Source organism: Sminthopsis crassicaudata, chromosome 5, assembly GCF_048593235.1.
Source record: "Sminthopsis crassicaudata isolate SCR6 chromosome 5, ASM4859323v1, whole genome shotgun sequence".
In the NCBI taxonomy this organism is placed as follows: domain Eukaryota; kingdom Metazoa; phylum Chordata; class Mammalia; order Dasyuromorphia; family Dasyuridae; genus Sminthopsis; species Sminthopsis crassicaudata.
Window position 1 is genome coordinate 269897848 of NC_133621.1, and position 17168 is coordinate 269915015.

At 35.3% G+C, this 17168-nt stretch overlaps 1 protein-coding gene across 1 annotated transcript in view; it reads right to left on the reverse strand.

Moving 5' to 3' along the window:
- Positions 1-395: 395 nt before the first annotated feature.
- Positions 396-17168, reverse strand: part of LOC141544634 (uncharacterized) — a 117723-nt gene continuing 100950 nt past the window's right edge. The window contains exons 21-23 of the mRNA XM_074271029.1: positions 14651-14721; positions 1449-1488; positions 396-532 (exon numbers count right to left, since the gene is read on the reverse strand). Of these exons, the coding sequence (XP_074127130.1) occupies positions 1464-1488; positions 14651-14721 (96 nt within the window). The 3' untranslated portion in view covers positions 396-532; positions 1449-1463. The remainder of the gene's footprint in view (positions 533-1448; positions 1489-14650; positions 14722-17168) is intronic.

The window sequence follows — 17168 nt, forward strand, 5'->3', positions numbered from 1 at the left end:
ACAAGGTGGGTGAAAGTAAGAAATATCCCACAAATGGGTGTGAGAAAATGATACAAGTTATGAATTGGGTGATGTAAGATGGTCACCTGCTCTTATTAAACCAGTGATTAATTCAAAGGTAAAAGAATTTTGGGGGGGGGACTTTCCAAGTTATTATTATTTCTGCCACATTGGGCTTGGTCACTATGAAAAGGAAAAACAATGGTGGAGGACCTCTAGTTAAATTCCTATAATTAAGCAAGTTAACATAGATTCTGCAGGTCACACTCTTGGGTCTTACATACAAAGCTTTGCTATGATTGTGATCATTTTGATCAAATTGAGTGTGATTGGAATAAAGTAAGGGTCCAAATGAATTATTCCTCAAAGCTCAATGTACATTATTTCTTCTTTTATTAATGCTCATAATTTTTCTTTAAATTTCTTAAGTATTCCTGAGTCGGCGTGGAAACTGGATCCCAATTCAGATTTGGCCTTCTAGTGCATCTTTTTGGTGAAGCCCAGTGAGATGTAGATGGAAGCTCAGAAATAGCTGTGGAAAAAAGAAGAAAAGGCAATTTATACATGTGTGTATGTGTATTTTTTTGTGTTGGCAGTAATGATTCATCATAACAAGGAATTCCGAGTATGAAAATCATGGAAATGGTCATGGACTATATATTTCATAGGAAGTGTTTTGTTGTTTTCTGGAGGTCATCTATCATACAGAGTTGTTTTGAAGTTCAAATCAGACAATACATTCAAAATGCAAATTTAAAAGTCCTGTAAAAATGTCAGTTTGCTGCTCCTCCTCCTCCTTTTCCTCCTCCTCCTCTTCTTCTTCTTCCTTAAATATATTAACATGACATATTCACCTGAGTGAGAGTTGAACCTTTATTCTGACTGTAAAGCTATGGCCCTAAAGAGTATGTGAATATGCTCACTCATATTACATCTGTGATTATCCCTCGCAGCAGGAAAGTAAGGAATGCCTGCATAGCATAATCCATGGTCACTTCACCATGAAGTGGAGTGATGTGGCATTAAAATAGCACTTTAGGGGGATTTTAAAAGTATATTTACAAATCAGATAGAGCATAAACTGTGACATTTTACTTATCAATCATTTGAACATACCATTATCACTTTTAGCTACAGAGTTTCCCATCGCCTACTGTATCTGAAATAACATGACTTTTACTCACCTAATAGAGTTAGAGTTGGACCTTTATTCTGACTGTAAAGCTATGCCCCTAAAGATAATGTGAATATACTCAGTGATAACACATCTGGGTTTATCTGTCACATCTGGAAAGTAAGGAATGCCTGCATAGAAGAATTCATGATCACTTCACAGAGGAGGGAGGTGGCACTGGAACAGCACCATAGTGGGATTTTTTTTAAGTATATTTACAAATCATATATGGCATTAAACTATGACATTTTATTGATGAATCATTTGAACATACCATCATCACTTTTAGTTATAGATTTTTCCAACTGCTGCATCTGAAATAACATCAAAACTGTATTTCAAAAAAATGAAGTAAATGAGGAATAAGGAACTACAGATAATACAAAGAAATCAAGAAATATTTTTTTGAAGTTGCTGGCATCAAAAGGCATTATTAATAAACTTAGATATTAATTTAGTTTTATTATTAGTCATTCAATAGAAAATATATGTATAATATAGGGCTTAATTTTTTTCCACTCATAAACTCTTTTTGAATATGGTACTGATACCTAAACAAAGAAGGGCCAAATCGAGAAGGAAAATTAGAAAAATTTCTCTAATGAATGTTGATGCAAAAAAATTAATGGAACTTACATCAGGATAATATACTATGACAAAGTGGGCTTTATACCAGGAATGCTGAGCTGGTTCTCTATTAGGAAAATTACCTGCATAATTGACCATATCAATGATTATCTCAATAGATGCTAAAAAAGCATTTGGCAAAATACAACACCAATCCCTATGTAGAGAGCAGAAAAATAAAATGGAATTTTCCTTAAAAAGATAAGTATTAGCATAAGCTAAATATTAGATATAATTCAATAAAGGAGAAACATTCCCAATAAGATCAGTGATGAAACAATCCCCCCATATATCATCAGCACTTCTGTGTGCCACCAACAAAGCCCAGCAGCAAGAGATAGGCAGTACAATTCCATTTAAAATTATAAATATAAAATATTTGGGAGTCCACCTGCAAAAAGTTATTTTTGTATATGTCCAATTGAGTTTTTAAATGAATTATTTTGTTCAGTGGATTTTTTTTTCCATTTCACTAATTATTTTTAGTTGTTTTATTTTTCCAATTCACAAATCCTACTTTGAGAATTCTTTATTTTTTCCAATTCAGAAATCCTACTTTCCTGTGATTTTTAAAATCTTTTCCAATTCACAAATTTTATTTCTCTGAATTTCCTGTGAATTATTTATATTTTCCAATTCAAATTTCAGGACATTGTTACTCTCTAGCATAGCTTCTCTTTCCTTTGCTCATTTATTTTCTAACTCTCTTTTCAGGTCTTTAAAAGTCTCTTCTAGGAGAGAGTTATATGATGGGAGCCAGGTAACATTCCCCTTCAGGGTATTATCTGGAGACTGTCTGCTGTTAGCTTCCTCAGGGTTAGAGATCCGCTCTTTTTCTATACACAAGCTGTCAATTGTTCTCTTCAATTTCTTACTCATTTTAAAAAATCTGTGGGGTCTATTTTCTCAGTAAGGGTTACCAGCTTCCTCTACAGAACAGAAATATGGAAGGCGGCTTGTGAATGGGGTGGAAAAGGTATGAGGGTGCTCCCCCCCAGAAGTGATTCAGAGCTGGGCTGCAGGTGTGCCCAGTGAAGAGCCCCCGCTGTGTAGCCTAGCGACTTCCCTAAGGCTAGAAGCTAAACAGTGAAAGTGTCACAACCCCAGGCCAAAGCCCCCTGTGGGGCCTTGGATATTAGCAGCTGACCGGCAAATAGCCCCAGCGCACAGACGAAGTGTATCTACCCTGGGAAGCACAGTCACTTTTGAGGGAGTTTTGCTGCTGTGGAAGTTCCACTGCCTTGGGCCGAGCCCCCCACTGTGAGATTAGAGGTTGCCCTGGGCTGTGTCTCCCCCCCTCCCATTGTCTTGCAGGTTCTTAATTACACCAAGGAAAAGCTCTGGACAACAGAAGATATGCCACAATTTGTGCTGTCTCACTTCTGGTTTGCAGTAGCTATAGGTAGTTTCTGGCAGTTGTTTTTTAAAGTGGCTTGACTTCTCTGTGGGTCTGATCTTTTGCAAGCAGACTAGAGCTATCAGCCGATGCCAGAATCCTGTCTCAGTAGCTTTTCTAACTCCAGAGGCCTCTTATTGGCACAGTAAGCTAGCCTTTAGTCTATCACTGTCTGTGCTGATCTTTTTCCCCCTCTCTTTATTACACAACTTTTCTGACAAAGTTCCAGATTCTCTTCAGCTGGTAAATTGTTGTTTCTAATCTTCATGATTTTTACCAGTCCAGTGTTATTTTTGAGGCTGAATTAAATAGTTGGTATTGAGGGTAAGAGAGAGCTTAAAAGTTTACATGTATCTTCTCTGGCATCTTGGCTCAGCCCCCCTATCCCTTTGTTTTCAACTCACATCCATATCCTCTTTCTAACTGCCATAATAATGAAAATAATCTACAAAATTCCCACCATGGTATCACAGACCTTTTCTGCAGAGCTTCTAAGTTTGCTTTGGTTAGAAAATATTCTAATTTTGGGAATCTGATCCTTTAAAACTTAAAGGAATTTGGAACAGTCAGGGAAGAGGTTGGGTAAATTCCTGCCTTTATTCTGCCATCTTAGTTCTACCATTTGCATGTATTTTGTAATTAAAAAGCTACTATTAAAGAATGATATTATAAATAAATTAGAACATAGGCTAGTTTACTTCTCAGACCTGTGGAGGAGGAAGGAATTTGTGACTAAAGAAGAATTAGAGATCATTATTGATCACAAAATATAATTTTGATTACATTAAGTAAGTTTTGCACAAACAAAACTAGTTCAGACAAGATTAGAAGGGAAGCATGGAAGCATCAAACTGGGAAAATATTTTTACAGTCAACAGTTCTGATAAAGGCTTCATTTCCAAAATATATAAATAATTGACTCAAATTAATAAGAAATTAAGCCATTCGCCAATTGATAAATGGTCAAAGTACATGAACAATTTTCAGATGAAGAAATTTCTAGTCATATGAAGAGATGCTCTAAATCATTATTGATCAGAGAAATGCAAATTAAGACAACTCTGCAATATTACCACACAACTGTGAGATTGACTGAGATGACAGGAAAATATCATGATGAATGTTAGAGGGGATATGGGAAAAATGGGACACTGATTCATTGTTGGTGGAATAGTAAACGGATCCAACAATTCTGGAGAGCAATTTGGAACTATGCTGAAAAAGTAATCAAACTGTGCACACCTTTGATCCAGCAGTGTTACTACTGGGTTAATATCCCAAAGAGGTCTTACAAGAAGGGTAAAGGAACCACATGTGCAAAAAATTATTTGAGGCAGCCCTTTTTTTTTAGTGGCTGGAAACTGAAAATTGAGTGGATGTCCATCAATTTCAGGGTGGCTGAATGAATTATGGTATATGAATGTTATAGAATATTATTGTTCTGTAAGAAATGACCAGCAGGGGGGCGGAGCCAAGATGGCGGAGAAGATACATGCCACTGTGTAAGCTCCTTTCTTCCCTCACAACCAACTAGATTTAATCAGCCTCAGAAATAGCTTTGGACTGATAGAATCCACAAGGACTGGAAGCACTACTTACCAGCTGAAGAGAATCTGGAATTTCAGCAGGAAAGGTTAGCTCCCAGGTGAGGAAGAAGAGAGGCCAGTGCAGACTGTGGGGTAGTGGCACACTGTGCCGGTCTCGCTGGGGAGGTCTCTGGGATCAGAGAATCCACTGACATAAAAGAATCTGGCACAGGCTGTTAGCTCTTCTCTGCTTATAAAACAGCAGATCAGAGGAGAAATATAAGCCACTTTAAAATTTAAAACTAGATTGGATCTTCCCGGATCCCAGGGGTGACTCAGCAGATCTCGGCACCCGGACATAGGCAATCCAGGCTTTTACCTCGGAGTAGTTAAGAGATTGAAGAGTGGGCAGGGCGGTAACTCATAGTGCCTGACTTGGCTGGCTGGAGGCTGTGGAACGGAAGTCCCAGAGAAGCGGAACCTTTGAACTAGGGACCGCGGTTCCTGGCAGACACTTCCCAGTTTGAGCGCAGGGGCTTTTCACGTCACCTGCTGCACACATCCACACCCCACCAGGACCCATAGGCTGGTCTTTGAGTCGCCTTTGCTGTTCAGTCTCAACCTCAGGGAAGCCGCTAAAACACAGCGCCCTCAAGGCACAGCAGTGCTAGTCACCTCTGAGGCATTTCCAGGGAGGAGGTGGGGAACTCTTTCCCAGAGCTCTCTCTTAGCTCAGGGGCGGGGGATGCTGCATCCATCTGGTCTGGGAGGAAGCTGGTAAAGAAGTAAATAAATAATTTCCTACCCCAGGGACAGACCCCAAAAGATTTTTTAAGGATGAACAAAAAAGCCAGAAAAACCATAGATTCCTTCTATACAGAGAAAGAGCGGGTATCCAACCCCGAGGAAGTTAACAGCAGAGAGTCAGCAGATAACAACCTAAAGGGGAACGATTCCTGCCCCCCATCATATAACTCTCTCCTAGAAGAGACTATTAAAAAGTTAAGAGAGTTTGAAGAAAAATGGGGAAAGGAAAGGGAAGCTATGATAGAAAATAACAATATCCTGAAATAGGAGTTGGAAAAAATAAAGAATTCACAGGAGATGCAGGGAAACAAAATTTGTGAATTAGAAAAGGTAAAAAAATCACAGGAAAGTAGGATTTCTGAATTGGAGAAGATAAGAAAGTCCCAAGAAAATAGAATTTCTGAAATGGAAAAAGAAAATAATTCTCAAAAAAAAATTAGGGAAATGGAAAAAAATTCAATAGAGCAAAATAATTCATTTAAAAACGAAATTGGGCATTTACAAAAAGAACTAAAAACTGTGAATGAAGAAAATAACTCCTTAAAAGTCAGGATGAAACAAATAGAAATGAATGATTCACTGAGAACCCAAGAATCAGTCAAACAAAACAAAAAAAATGAGAAGCTTGAGAACAATGTCAAATACTTACTGGGAAAATCTATAGACCTGGAAAATAGATCTAGGAGAGATAATCTGCGGATCATTGGACTTCCTGAAAACTATGACCAAAAAAAGAGCCTAGATTCTATTTTACAGGAAATTATCAAAGAGAACTGTCCAGAGATAATTGAAACAGAATGGAAAGTAGATGTGGAAAGAATTCATCGAACTCCTTCTGAAATAGACCCTAAAACCACGGAATATAGTGGCTAAGCTGCAGAATTACCACACAAAGGAGAAAATCCTGCAAGCAGCTAGAAAAAAACAATTTAAATGCCAAGGTGCCACAATAAGGGTCACACAAGATTTGACTCCCTCCACATTAAAAGATAGAAGGGCCTGGAACCTGATATTCCATAAGGCAAAAGATCAAGGACTGCAGCCAAGAATGAACTACCCAGCTAAGTTTAGCATCTTTTTCCATGGAAGAAGATGGTCATTCAATGAAATAGAGAAATTCCATATGTTTCTAAGAAAAAAACCAGCCTTAAACAAAAAATTTGATCTACATCCACAAGACTGAAGAGAAACAGAAAAAGGTACACAGAACCCTTGAGAACTGCAACTCTGTTGTGGGTATATAGAAAGTACGCATGGATAATTTGATTTTACTGATATAAAAGAAAAAAAAAACATGAGGGGGTGTAGTAAAGGGAAGGGGGTAGTATCAGAAAAAGGGATAAAAAGAGGGAAACTACATCCCAGGAAGAGACATAGAAAATACACCATATCTGAGGGAACTTAGTGAGGGGGAGAATCATTGTGTGAATCTTACTCTCATCAGGAGAGGCTCAAAGAGTAAATAATTAACATATTTGTTTTTCAGAGAATTTTCTCTCACCTCATTAAAAGGGGGGAGAGGAAAAGGGAAAAGGAAAAGGAGAATAAGGGAAGGGATGTGGAGGGAGGGGGGAGGAATACTAAAAAAAAAAAAAGTGAAGGCTGTGTGTCACAAGGGGGGTCTATAAATTAAATATTGGGGAAGGGGTTCAGGGAGGTCAAGGGAAAAAGCATAATCTGGGGATAATATGATGGCACGAAATACAGAATTAGTAATTTTAACTGTAAATGTGAATGGGATGAACGCTCCCATCAAACGGAGACGGATAGCAGGCTGGATCAAAAATCAGAACCCTACAATATGTTGTTTACAGGCAACACACTTAAAGCAGGGAGATACATATAGAGTAAAGGTTAAAGGTTGGAGCAGAATCTATTATGCTTCAGGTAAAGCAAAAAAAGCAGGGGTAGCTATCCTTATCTCAGATCAAGCAAAAGCAGAAGTTGATCTAATTACAAGAGATAAGGAAGGAAACTATATCCTGCTGAAAGGTAGCATAAATAATGAAGCCATATCAATATTAAACATATATGCACCAAGTGGTATAGCATCTAACTTCCTAAAGGAAAAGTTAAGAGAGTTGCAAAAAGAAATAGACAATAAAACTATAATAGTGGGAGATCTCAAACTTGCACTCTCAGATTTAGACAAATCAAACAAGAAAAAAATTTAAAAAGTACATAGAACATTAGAAAAACTAGGTATGATAGACCTTTGGAGAAAACTGAATGGCAATAGAAAGGAATATACTTTCTTCTCAGCAGTTCATGGATCCTATACAGAAATTGACCATATATTAGGACAGAAAGATCTCAAAATTAAATGTAGGAAGGCAGAAATAATAAATGCCTTCTTCTCAGACCACAATGCAATAAAAGCTACATTCAGTAAAATGTTAGGGGTAAATAGACCAAAAAGTAATTGGAAACTGAAGAATCTCATCTTAAAGAATGACTGGGTGAAACAGCAAATTATAGATACCATAATTTCACCCAAGATAATGACAATGATGAGACATCATACCAAAATCTATGGGATGCAGCTAAAGCAGTAATAAGGGGAAATTTTATAGCTTTAGAGGCTTATTTGAAGAAAATAGGGAAAGAGAAGATTAATGAATTGGGCTTGCAACTTAAAAGGCTAGAAAAAGACCAAATTAAAAACCCCCAACCAAAAATTAAACTTGAAATACAAAAATTAAAAGGAGAAATCAATAATATTGAAAGTAAAAAAAACTATTGAATTAATAAATAAAACCAAGAGTTGGTTTTATGAAAAAGCCAATAAAATAGATAAACCTTTGGTAAATCTGATCAGAAAAAAGAAAGAGGAAAATCAAATTGTTAGTCTTACAAATGAAAAGGGGGATCTTTCCACCAATGAAGAGGAAATTAGAGAAATAATAAGGAGTTACTTTGCCCAACTTTATGCCAATAAATTTGATAACTTAAGTGAAATGGATGACTTCCTCCAAAAATATAGGCTCCCTAGATTGACAGAGGAGGAGATAAATTGCTTAAATAGTCCCATTTCATAAAAAGAAATAGAACAAGCTATTAATCAACTCCCCAGGAAAAAATCCCCAGGACCAGATGGATTCACATGTGAATTCTACCAAACATTTAAAGAACAATTAGCCCCAATGTTATATAAATTATTTGAAAAAATAGGGGATGAAGGAGTCCTACCAAACTCCTTTTATGACACAGACATTGTACTGATACCTAAACCAGGTCGATTGAAAACTGAGAAAGAAAATTATAGACCAATTTCCTTAATGAATATTGATGCTAAAATCTTAAATAAGATATTAGCAAAAAGACTTCAGAAAATCATCCCCAGGATAATACACTATGATCAAGTAGGATTCATACCAGGAATGCAGGGCTGGTTTAATATTAGGAAAACTATTAATATAATTGACCATATTAATAATCAAATTAATAAAAACCATATGATCATCTCAATAGATGCAGAAAAAGCATTTGACAAAATCCAGCATCCATTCCTACTAAAAAATTCTTGAGATTTATAGGAATAAATGGATTATTCCCTAGAATAATCAGGAGCATATATTTAAGACCTTCAGCAAGCATAATATGCAATAGAAATAAACTGCAACCTTTCCCAGTAAGATCAGGAGTGAAACAAGGTTGCCCACTATCACCATTACTATTCAATATAGTACTAGAAACGCTAGCCTTGGCAATAGAGCCGAGAAAGAGATTCAAGGAATTAGAGTAGGAAATGAGGAAATCAAACTATCACTTTTTGCAGATGACATGATGGTATACTTAGAGAACCCCAAAGACTCTGCTAAAAAGCTACTAGAAATAATTCAAAATTTTAGCAAAGTGGTAGGATACAAAATAAATCCACATAAATCCTCAGCATTCTTATATATCACCAACAAAATGCAACAGCAAGAGATACAAAGAGAAATTCCATTCCAAACAAATGTTGAGAGTATAAAGTTTTTGGGAATCCATCTACCAAAGAATAGTCAGGAATTATATGAAAAAAATTACAAAACACTTGCCACAAAAATAAAGTCAGATTTAAATAATTGGAAAGACATTCAGTGCTCTTGGATAGGCCGAGCGAATATAATAAAGAGGACAATACTCCCCAAACTAATCTATTTATTTAGTGCTATACCAATCAGACTCCCAAGAAACTATTTCAATGACCTAGAAAAAATAACAACAAAATTCATATGGAAGAATAAAAGGTCGAGAATTGCAAGGGAACTAATGAAATAAAAGTCAGAGGAAGGTGGTCTAAGTGTACCTGATCTAAAGCTATATTATATAGCAGCAGTCACCAAAACCATTTGGTACTGGCTAAGAAATAGAACGGTAGATCAGTGGAACAGATTAGATACAAAGGACAAAAAAGGGTACATCTATAGCAATCTAATCTTTGACAAACCCAAAGATACCAACATTAGGGACCAAAATTCATCATTCGGAAGAAACTGTTGGGAAAACTGGAAATTAGTATGGCAGAAATTAGATATGGACCCACACTTAACACCATATACCAAGATAAGATCAAAATGGGTCCATGATTTAGGCATAAAGAATGAGATCATAAATAGATTAGAGGAACAGAGAATAGTCTACCTCTCAGACCTGTGGAGGAGGAAGGAATTTATGACCAGAGGAGAATTAGAGATCATTATTTATCACAAAATAGAAGTGTTTCTGTACAAACAATACTAATGCAAACAAGATTAGAAGGGAAGTAACAAATTGGGAAAATATTTCCAAAATATATAGGGAACTGACCCTGATTTATAGGAAACCAAACCATTCTCCAATTGATAAATGGTCAAGGGATATGAACAGACAATTCTCAGATGATGAAATTGAAACTATTTCCACTCATAGGAAAGAGTGTTCCAAATCACTACTGATCAGAGAAATGCAAATTAAGACAACTCTGAGATACCACTACACACCTGTCAGATTGGCTTAAATGACAGGAACAAATATTGATGAATGTTGGAGGGGATGTGGGAAAACTGGGACACTGATACATTGTTGGTGGAGTTGTGAAAGAATCCAGCCATTCTGGAGAGCAATTTGGAACTAAGCCCAAAAAGTTGTCAAACTCTGCATACCCTTTGACCCAGCATTGCTGTTATTGGGATTATATCCCAAAGAAATACTAAAGAGTGGAAAGGGATTTTTATGTGCCAAAATGTTTGTGGCAGAATAATCAGGAGCATATATTTAAGACCGTCAGTAAGCATAATATGCAATAGAAATAAACTACAACCTTTCCCAGTAAGATCAGGAGTGAAACAAGGTTTCCCACTATCACCATTATTATTCAATATAGTACTAGAAACGCTAGCCTTGGCAATAGAGCCGAGAAAGAGATTCAAGGAATTAGAGTAGGAAATGAGGAAATCAAACTATCACTTTTTGCAGATGACATGATGGTATACTTAGAGAACCCCAAAGACTCTGCTAAAAAGCTACTAGAAATAATTCAAAATTTCAGCAAAGTGGCAGGATACAAAATAAATCCACCTAAATCCTCAGCATTCTTATATATCACTAACAAAATGCAACAGCAAGAGATACAAAGAGAAATTCCATTCCAAACAAATGTTGAGAGTATAAAGTATTTGGGAATCCATCTACCAAAGAATAGTCAGGAATTATATGAAAAAAATTACAAAACACTTGCCACAAAAATAAAATCAGATTTAAATAATTGGAAAGACATTCAGTGCTCTTGGATAGGCTGATGCTGAGTGAAATGAGCAGAACCAGAAGATCACTGTACACTTCAACAACAATACTGTATGAGGATATATTCTGATGGTAGTGTAAATCTTCAACATAAAGAAGAGCCAACTCACTTCCAGTTGATCAATGATGGACAGAGGTAGCTACACCCAGAGAAGAAACACTGGGAAGTGAATGTAAATTGTTAGCACTAATATCTATCTGCCCAGGTTGCATGTACCTTCGGATTCTAATGTTTATTGTGCAACAAGAAAATGATATTCACACACATGTATTGTATCTAGGTTATATTGTAACACATGTAAAATGTATGGGATTGCCTGTCATCGGGGGGAGAGAGTAGAGGGAGGGGGGGATAATTTGGAAAAATGAATACAAGGGATAATATTATAAAAAATATATAATAAAAATTATTTTAAAAAAAGATATAAGCAAAAGAAGCCATCAGGCTTCTTATCAAATAATAGTTTTGGGTCATCAATAAATGTTCACACTTACTAGGTTTCCTATGAAAGCTTAAAAAGAAAAGAGAGAATTTAAAGATATGCTAAAAAATAAAACCCATTTAAAATAAATGTTAGGTCACAGATTTATTTTATTTATACACCCCTCCACACACACACACATATACACATACATACACATACCCAGTCTAATGAATTCTCACATGTGGCTATTAAGACTTGCAATTTTTAAACCCCTGGAATGTTTTTGTAAGGGTTAAAAAGCCTCTAGAAGCAAGGAATGCAGTTCAAGGCATGTGGGAGGACCTGAGGGATGAGAGGTTCTAAGGTTCAGGCCAGTCCTACATGGAGGTGGGGCATAGCCCTAAGAGGCGGTATCTGATTCCAGGTACCATGCCTCCATCCTTAGTCTAGCACGCCTCCTTCCTTCTTCTTGGGCCAATCCCATTATGCCAGGTTCCTAGAGGACTTCCCCCTTCCCCCATATCATGGGGGAGGGGGGTATAAATATGTGCTATCTAAGAATAAAATTCTCTTTCGCTTCACCCCTACCTTCTGGTGGTCCGTCTCTGTGGGATCCGGGTTGGTGCCCGAAGACGGGTAAGTGTGGCCTAGTTGTGCCGTTGGCATTAAGAGTAGCTCTAAGCTACCAGGTTAGAGTAGTCCTTAGGGGCATAACAGTATTAATTTGATATATTGTTTTAATTAGTTCAAATATATACTCAAATTAAAAATCAAATTTATTAATAATTTAGAATTTAGAAATTCAAATCATGACAACTAATTTAATGGCAAAACTTCACCTAAAGACTTTAGGACAAGAAGATTTGAACCATAACCATGTAGTAACCATCAGTAATATTTTCTTTTTTTTTTATTCTTTACATAATATGAGCACTTTTTTGTAACTTCACTATAACTTTTTAATCTGATATGATGCAATAATTAATTTTATACAGAAAAAAATTCATTTTTTCTATAATGTAATGATTAACACATCCAGCATCTGGAATCAATAAGAATTGTATTTGAATATCAAATTCCATTATCTGGATTTTATACAACTAAAAGTCTTATCATATGCTATCACTTAAAGAAAAGTGTTTTTAAAAAGAATCATCCCAGAGGGGACTTACTGAAGCAGAATAAAAAATACTTTTTTGAACTTTTTAAGTTGTACTCATTTGCTCTTCTATTGAATCTTCTAATGTGGCACATTTCATTTTAAGCCCACAAAAAGTAAATATATTGTCAACAATTCAAAACTTTGAAGAGCTTTCTATGGTTAATTTAAATTAACAATTTCTTATAAGGTTCATGCCTCATATGCAAGGCCTGGAAAGTAGATTTAAAGAAAAAAGCAAAAAAATGGTTCCAAAGAGATTTCATTTGATTGGAATGAAAACTACATGCATGGGTATAAAAATGAAAGTAGATTATTTGGAGTAAATATAAAGTAATTGAAAAAAGAATTTTTAATCTTTTTTAAAGTACTACACAGAAAGTCAAGAGAGGCAGTGCTTTTTTGGATGAGCTTTGATTGGAGCTATGGATTGAAAGAGGCAGATGTAAATTCCATATTGTGGATAGAATATGCAAAGACATAAAGATCAAAGACAGATAGTATTTGGAATCTGGGATACAAATATCAGGAAAAATAGCACTTCCTTCTAAGGAATTTATATTTGCACATAATCACTCCTACATTCACATACATTGACATATTTAAATAATATATCTATTTTGTCTTAAATACATAATAAATGCATACACGATCATGATCTAAATGTGATTTGGAGTTGTGATTTGCTTGGTGCACCTATTCCACCTGTCCACCTATTCACACCTGCAAGGTCAACTCTTCCAAAGTTTCTGTTCAGCACTGAGAGGTTCAGATTGTGACTCAGGGTAACAGTCAGTATATCTCAAAATGAAAGATTTGAACTCTCCCCACTAAACTCAGTTCTCTTATGATTGTTTCTAGAAATTAAAAAACAAAAACAAAAACACAATTCTTTTTGAAGAAAGCCTGTGAAAAAGGCTTTTGATAATTTTTCATAAATACTTTCATAACTTATAATTATATGCTATACTAGCAATCAGATATGAAAAACAAAAATACATTATATAATTCTTGGGGGAAAAAGTCCAGATAAGGCACAGTTACTCAAGATGTTTTCTGAAGGGACATTTTCTTGGTGCGGGAGGTGTAGTAAGACATGAACTTTTTATTAGAATAGGGAACTGTTCATGAGGAAACTCCTTTTAGGAGTGTGTACCTGTGGCAGTTATTTAATGCATACTTTTAGAGAACTTTGTAGGAAACAATGTGACTGACTTGGGATACACATCAAGTAACAAATCAGATATATAAACTGAACACAAATTTCCATGATTTGGAGGAAGGTTGTTTATACATTGCATTTTACTACTTCTAGCCTAGTTCTTGAGAGGAAAAAATAATTTTCTAGCAGTAATTTATATGTCTTATCCTTTGAAATTCTGCTGATGATTTCCATTATGGTCAAAGTGCAGCATTTGAATAAACTGGCAACATAAAAACCAGTATTTTTTAGAACATATCATCCAGTCTGCTTCCCTATAGCTACATTTCTTATTCCTGAAACTCTCAAGACCAGAGTGTCCATCCCTTTAAAGGAGGTAAAAATTGCCTGAATTCTCAGATTCTTTAAACATTTACATTCCCAGTGTTGAGTTTTTTTTTAAAATTAATTTCAATATAGGTTATAATTTAGCAGATTATTTCTCTTTTCCATTGGGAAAAAGAGTAGTTTTCCATTGTTATGTTATGAATACATTTTGGTAGTTTATCATTTTAATTTGCTCTATAAATAGTCATATCACTAAATTATAAAAATTCTTTAAATCTTACTTTGGTATGCCATCTTCTAACTCATTAATATACCGCTGTTTCTGCTTATTCTGTTCTTGAAGTTCCAGCAGCTATAAAAATTCCAAACAAAATATTTCAAATTTTTCAACTTTAAAAATTAAATCACAATCATATCCTTAATTCTGAATTAGTGATGCCTGTACATAAGTATAAAAATTTAACATTTATTAAAACTTTTACTAGTTCATCAAAAAGCATTTATATATTCCAAATGTCACTTTCATTTTACATTGGCATGTAAACCCAATGTTACATATGTATAAAATGAATGCTTTTATAGTAGCATAGGATACTTTATTAGTGTGGACCACAGCCATCTAGAACAGAAACCTAAAGAGTGATCTGAAGTAAATAGCCTTAAGAAAGTGGATATTATTGGTGCTTTTTGAAATCAAAATGGAGTATCCAGAAAGGCCTTGTAGCTTATGTTCATCTATGTGTTGTAGGGAAAAATATGTTGTAAACATTTGTTCTTAATAACCTTTTTTCCCCCTCTGCAAGCAAAGCTGGTGGACAGTGGAAGAAGACTTGGAATTCTAAGCTCTAATGGACCTTTTTTGAAGAGAAGTTGAGGCTTATATGGAATTTACATGGGCCTCTTGATTGGAAGAAAACTTATCTGTTTAGTATTTGTGCGTTTTTTTGTGTATCTGTTATTGTGATGCCAATGCCCGTGTTTTAAGTGGAAAAAAAATGACCTCTTTGCTTTGTGCGGTGTACACAAGATTTCTGGAAAAGTGAAGGAAAAACCATTTTTATGGCTCACACAGCTTAAAAGTAGCTGTCACTCAAACGTGCACTCACAATTGAGCTGATTTTGTTTCATTCTAAATAGATTGTTTCTTTTGAGGGGGAAAAAAAAGTTACTGGCCAGTAAATCACAGAGAAAGAATTGAAAATTAAGTTTCTTAATTCCCAACCAATACAGTACACCAAGGATATCTTATGTAAAATAATCACAGTTATGCTTAAAAAGCTACATAATGAAACTCCTGCTCCAAAGGATAAACACATGTATTAAAGAAAAGTAGTCATGGTCACAGCCAAGATGGCAGAGAAAACATACATCTCTTTCTGAGCTTTTCCCATGACCCTCAGACTAACTTGCAATCCAGCCATTAAATTAATTCTGAACAGACAGAACCCACAAATATTGAGAGTATAACAAATTATCAGCAGAAGATAATTTAAAAGATCTCCAGAAAAGGTCTGTTTCAACCAAGCACAGAGGGCCAAGTGCAAGAAGGATGAACACAGACACTAGGGAGTGCAGATAGCACAGAGTCCCTGAGTGATGTGGGTTCTGTGCACCTGAGAATCTCCAGGGAGGAATCTACAGCAGTGTTAGCTATTCTCTCCTGGTTGCAAGTCAGAAGATCAGCAGAAAAGTTGTAAAAATATCCAACACAAACACAAAAGGCAAATAGTGAAACCTGAAATACCAGAATTTTGCAAGATTTGGCTATGCCCACACAGCACTGGAAGTCATTCAGCACTGATCCAGCACAACTGCTGTTACTGCTTGTAGAGGAAGCTTGGACAATTTCCCTTGCCCTAAAAGCAGATTTCAACTTTTTTATGGAAAAATCAAATCAAACCAAATCAAAAAGAACTTTGACTAGAAATAATTTTTATGGTGAAAGAGAACAGATTTCAAATTCTGAGGTCACTAAAAGCAGATTGTCTCCAGATGAAGTCCCAAAGGGAGATATAAATTTGTTCTCATCTCACAAGGTTCTCTTAAAAGAAATTAAAAAAAGATTTTTAAAAAATTTTATTTATTTATTTATTTTGCTGAGACAGTTGGGATTAAGTGATTTTCCCAGGGTCACACAGCTAGAAAGTGTTGAGTGTCTGAGACCAGATTTGAACTCATGTATTCCTGATTTCAGGGATGGTGCTCTATCCACTGCACCACCTAGCTGCCCTAAAAAGGATCTTAAAAGAGAGCTAGAAGAAAAATAGGGAAAAGAAATGAAAACTTTGCAAGAGGATTTCAAAAAGGAAACAGAAATTATCTGAAGAAAACTCCTTACAAAATAGGTTTAGTGAAATGGAAAAAGTATATAACACCTTACAAAATAGATTTGACTATTGGAAAATAGAAATAATAAAAGAAAATAACTCCCTGAAAAACAGAATTTGTGAAATGGAAAAAAAAAATTCACAGAACAACTCATCTAAAAATTCAATTGGCCAAATACAAAAAGGACAAAAAAGGTAAAAGAAGAAAATCACAAAAAATCAGAACTGAAAAAAATGGAAATGAATGACTCAAAGAGACATCAGGAATCAGTTAAGCAAAACTAAAAATAAATAAATAAATAAATAAATGAAAAATAAAAAAAATGTAAAATACCTACTTGGGAAAACATCTAGGAGAGATGATCTAAAGATTATTGGACTTTTTGAAAGCCATGATGGAAAAAAGAACTTAGACATTATCTTACAGGAATTCTTCAAAGACAACTGCCATGATCTTTTATAATCAGAAGGT